Source organism: Ptychodera flava, chromosome 1, assembly GCF_041260155.1.
Source record: "Ptychodera flava strain L36383 chromosome 1, AS_Pfla_20210202, whole genome shotgun sequence".
NCBI classification, from domain to species: domain Eukaryota; kingdom Metazoa; phylum Hemichordata; class Enteropneusta; family Ptychoderidae; genus Ptychodera; species Ptychodera flava.
In genome coordinates this window covers 51,594,057-51,597,672 of record NC_091928.1, presented here as the reverse complement: position 1 = coordinate 51,597,672, position 3,616 = coordinate 51,594,057, and the positions used below count along the sequence as shown (strand labels likewise).

Genomic DNA, 3,616 nt, shown 5'->3' with positions numbered 1-3,616 from the left:
TTAGCTTGCTTTGTCGTAAATAAACTGAGCTCGGGTATACACGTGCTTCGATGGAAAAAGTTATAAAAGACTTCTACACAAAGTCCGAAGTCGACGAGGCTAAGAGTATTGTTTTTGAAATGGCTGGCGATCGTGGTCCATCCCGTCGTAAAACTACCCTTACAATTTGCAATGTCATCGATTGTGTAGCGGATTTATCTGTTCATACTCTGAAACGGTTTGTTGCTCAAGAGCTGCATCGTCTTCCTCCGATTGACATTGATTATGTAGACTATATCAGTTTGTTGAAAATGGTTCATCATATGCGCAAAAAACTGGATTCAGTCAGTGCCAAGCTTGAAACCAAAGAGGTAATCATGGATTCAGCCTGTGAAAAACCCTCCAATAGTAATGCAGCTGTTGTCGTTAATCAATATAATTCCGCAGATATCCGTTGAAACGTGTCAAGAAATTCACCGACTGTGTCATCAAGAGAGGTTCCAAACGCTGTGCATACAGGCCTTTCTAAGAGTGATAACTCTGTTCAAGATGTGTCAATCCCTGATTCAAGCATTGATCACACATGGTCATTTGTAGTTAAAAAGATTAAGAAGGCAATCTCTAGTGTTCAGCATCCCCGGAAACCTAAGCAAATTGTTCAAGGATTGGGTAATGCAACACATCACTTTACCATTGCAGAGAAACAGCCAAGATTGCGAAGTGTCTTTGTAAGCCGCCTAACGCCAGATACAAGTATTGATCAGGTTGAGACATTCATTAACGACAAGTGCGGTCCTTCAACATTTCAAGATGGGGTCAAATTAAAAACTCGCTATGACACATATTCATCGTTCAGAATTGACGTAAATGACAGCTGTATCGACAGTGTCCTTTGTCCTGAACTGTAGCCTACTGGAGTTTTTGTGAAACTTTATTATTTGACGAAGTCTGAGCAGATTGCAAAGTCGAAGAAAAGTTCTCCACGAGTAGTTAATATCAATAACTGATAATGGACGTCATTAACCTTGCCAGCTACAATGTAAGAGGTCTAAATTCCTCTCTTGGTTCCCTTGACGCTTTGCTTAATTCTTGTGATATTTTATTAGTTCAAGAACATTGGCTTGACAAGGAAAAGTTACCAGTTCTTAGTTCGTTGCATAATGAGTTTACCTCAATAGGTGTGAGTGCCTTTGATAGCTCGCATGGTGTTCTCACAGGTAGACCCTATGGGGCGTTGGTATTCTTTGGCGAAAAAATCTCAACGGTATCTCACCTATCGTTTTTGACGGTGAAAGTCGTGTTATCGGTATTCGCATTGAGATGTCAGATAAGCCTGATGTCGTAATTTTTAATGTGTATCTACCAACTGCGAATTCCGATTGTGATGAATATCAGCGGATTTTGGATTGTTACAAGTTACAATTAATGAATTAGGTACTTGCCACTGTCTTATTTCCGGTGATTTTAATGCAGATCCGAAACAAAATCAGCATGAATTTGTACTTTTAGATAATTTTTGTGCAAGATAACAACTTCATCTTTTCAGACATTGAACGCCTGCATCCTGACACTTTTACATATTTAGGTGATTCATGTTTTGCTCGAAGTTGGCTTGATCATATCATTTGATCATCTTCATCTGATGACATCGTTGATTCTGTAAAGGTAAACTATGATTTCATTTCTTCCGATCACTTTCCTGTAATGTTCACATTGAAGACCGATTTGCTACCTAGGCTCAGTAGTTCGTCACAAACTGAAGCACATACGCCTTGTTGGAACAAAGCGTCATCTTGTCAACTTGGAACTCTGAAGTGTTTTGTGATCGACTGTTATCTGAAGTTCATATTCCTATTGAGGCTTTGGCTTGTACTGACAGAGACTGTTGTATTCATTCTCATTTGATTGATATAGTTATAGTGATATTATTTCAGCGTTGTTGAATGCCGCAAATAGGAAATAAAGATTTAAAAAAATATATATATATATTCTGCGGATCAAACAGATGCTGATTGACAGAAGCAAAAGTAAAAAGAAGAAGATTTGATAAGTCTGTAAAAGTAGTCTAAATATCTCAGAGTCATGGACCTGCAAAACGCAGAAATGACAATCATTGGCTTTAATCAGCGGGATGTTTTTCAAGAGGAAAATTTCCTCATTGACAAGAGTAAAGTTCAAGAAAGCAGAGTAAACATACCATCTCCATCCGCACATTAGACCCAGTAATTGGCAATGAAAGTCTGTTGTGGGTAGGTGGAAGACTCAATAGAGCAGCATTACAGGAAGAGGTGAAGCATCCATTGATTATAGCAAAGGGGACGCACTTGGTGAAGCTTATCGTATGTGAAATCCATGGGGACGTATGTGAAGAAACAGTGTACTTTCTAGGTTACGAGAACATTTTTGGATTGTAAACGCAAATTCAGCGGCCAGAAAGCTCATCAGTAAGTGTATTCCGTGTCGTCGTGTGAAATCTTACCCAGGAAATCAGAAAATGGCAATTTTTCAATGGATCATGGGACACCAAATGTGCCACCATTTACAAGTGTAGGTGTTGACTATTTTGGGCCTATCGAAGTAAAGAGAGGACGCTACATGGTTAAAAGATACGGTGTAATTTTCACTTGCTTAACCATTCATGTTGTACACCTTGAAAAGGTAAGCAGTCTAGATACAAACTCATATTAATGCCATGCGGAGATTCAGAGCCAGGAGAGGCAACATGAGGGAGATACGATCCGACAATATTACCAATCCGGTTGGACTCCAACGAGAGTTGGAGAATGAAATAGAAAATTGGAATCAGGTCAAGATCCATGGCTTCCTGTTGAGAAAGGGTATTGATGGGAATTTTAATTCACCAGCAGGATTACACTTTGGTGGTGTGCGGAAACACCAAATACGCACAGGGAGGCAGCTGTTGAAAGCAATTGCAAAGGAGCAAGTACTAGACTATGAAGGTTTGGAGACACTTCTTTGTGACGTTGAATACATCATCAACAGCAGACCTATCGGCACACCATCAGATAATGTTAGCCATCTGGAGGTACTCACGCCTAACAAGTTACTGACAATGAAAGGCCTCAGTTTATCACTCTGTCAGACGGATAAAAAGAGACATATTCAAGGAGGAGATGGAGACAAGTAAAACCTATGGCTGACTTGTTCTGGAAGCGCTTGACGAAGGACTTCCTACCTATGTTGCAGGAATGACAATAATGGTTAAAGTCAAAACAAAACCTTGCTATCGGTGATATTGTACTCAAGGTAGATGACAGCTTGCCAAGATGTTCATGGCCATTGGAAGAGTAGTAGAGATTATGCCAGACAGTAAAGGACTAGTACAATGCATGAAAGTGAAACAAAATCAGCCATATTGGAATGACCCATCAATAAACTCTGTTTGTATTGGAAGCCGGTTAAGTAGTTGATCGGGATAAGTATAGTGGCGTTATCTGTGAACAGTTACAGTTGAATATTGTTGTTGTGTTTAATCAAAGTTTCATCTGAATCACTTATAAGATTTCAGTAAAATTTTTAATTTTCTATTCTGTGCTTAAATATTAAGAGATACATTTTAAAGGCATAGAATTATTGTTCCGAAGCAACAGACATATGTGGTGCATTTGCATGCTGC

General features: G+C 39.2%; 1 protein-coding gene across 1 annotated transcript; it reads left to right on the top strand.

Moving 5' to 3' along the window:
* Positions 1-2,701: 2,701 nt before the first annotated feature.
* LOC139145587 (uncharacterized) lies at positions 2,702-3,127 on the top strand. The gene has a single exon (XM_070716838.1). The coding sequence runs from the start codon at positions 2,702-2,704 to the stop codon at positions 3,125-3,127; it is 426 nt and encodes a 141-aa protein (XP_070572939.1).
* The last annotated feature ends 489 nt before the right edge of the window (positions 3,128-3,616 follow it).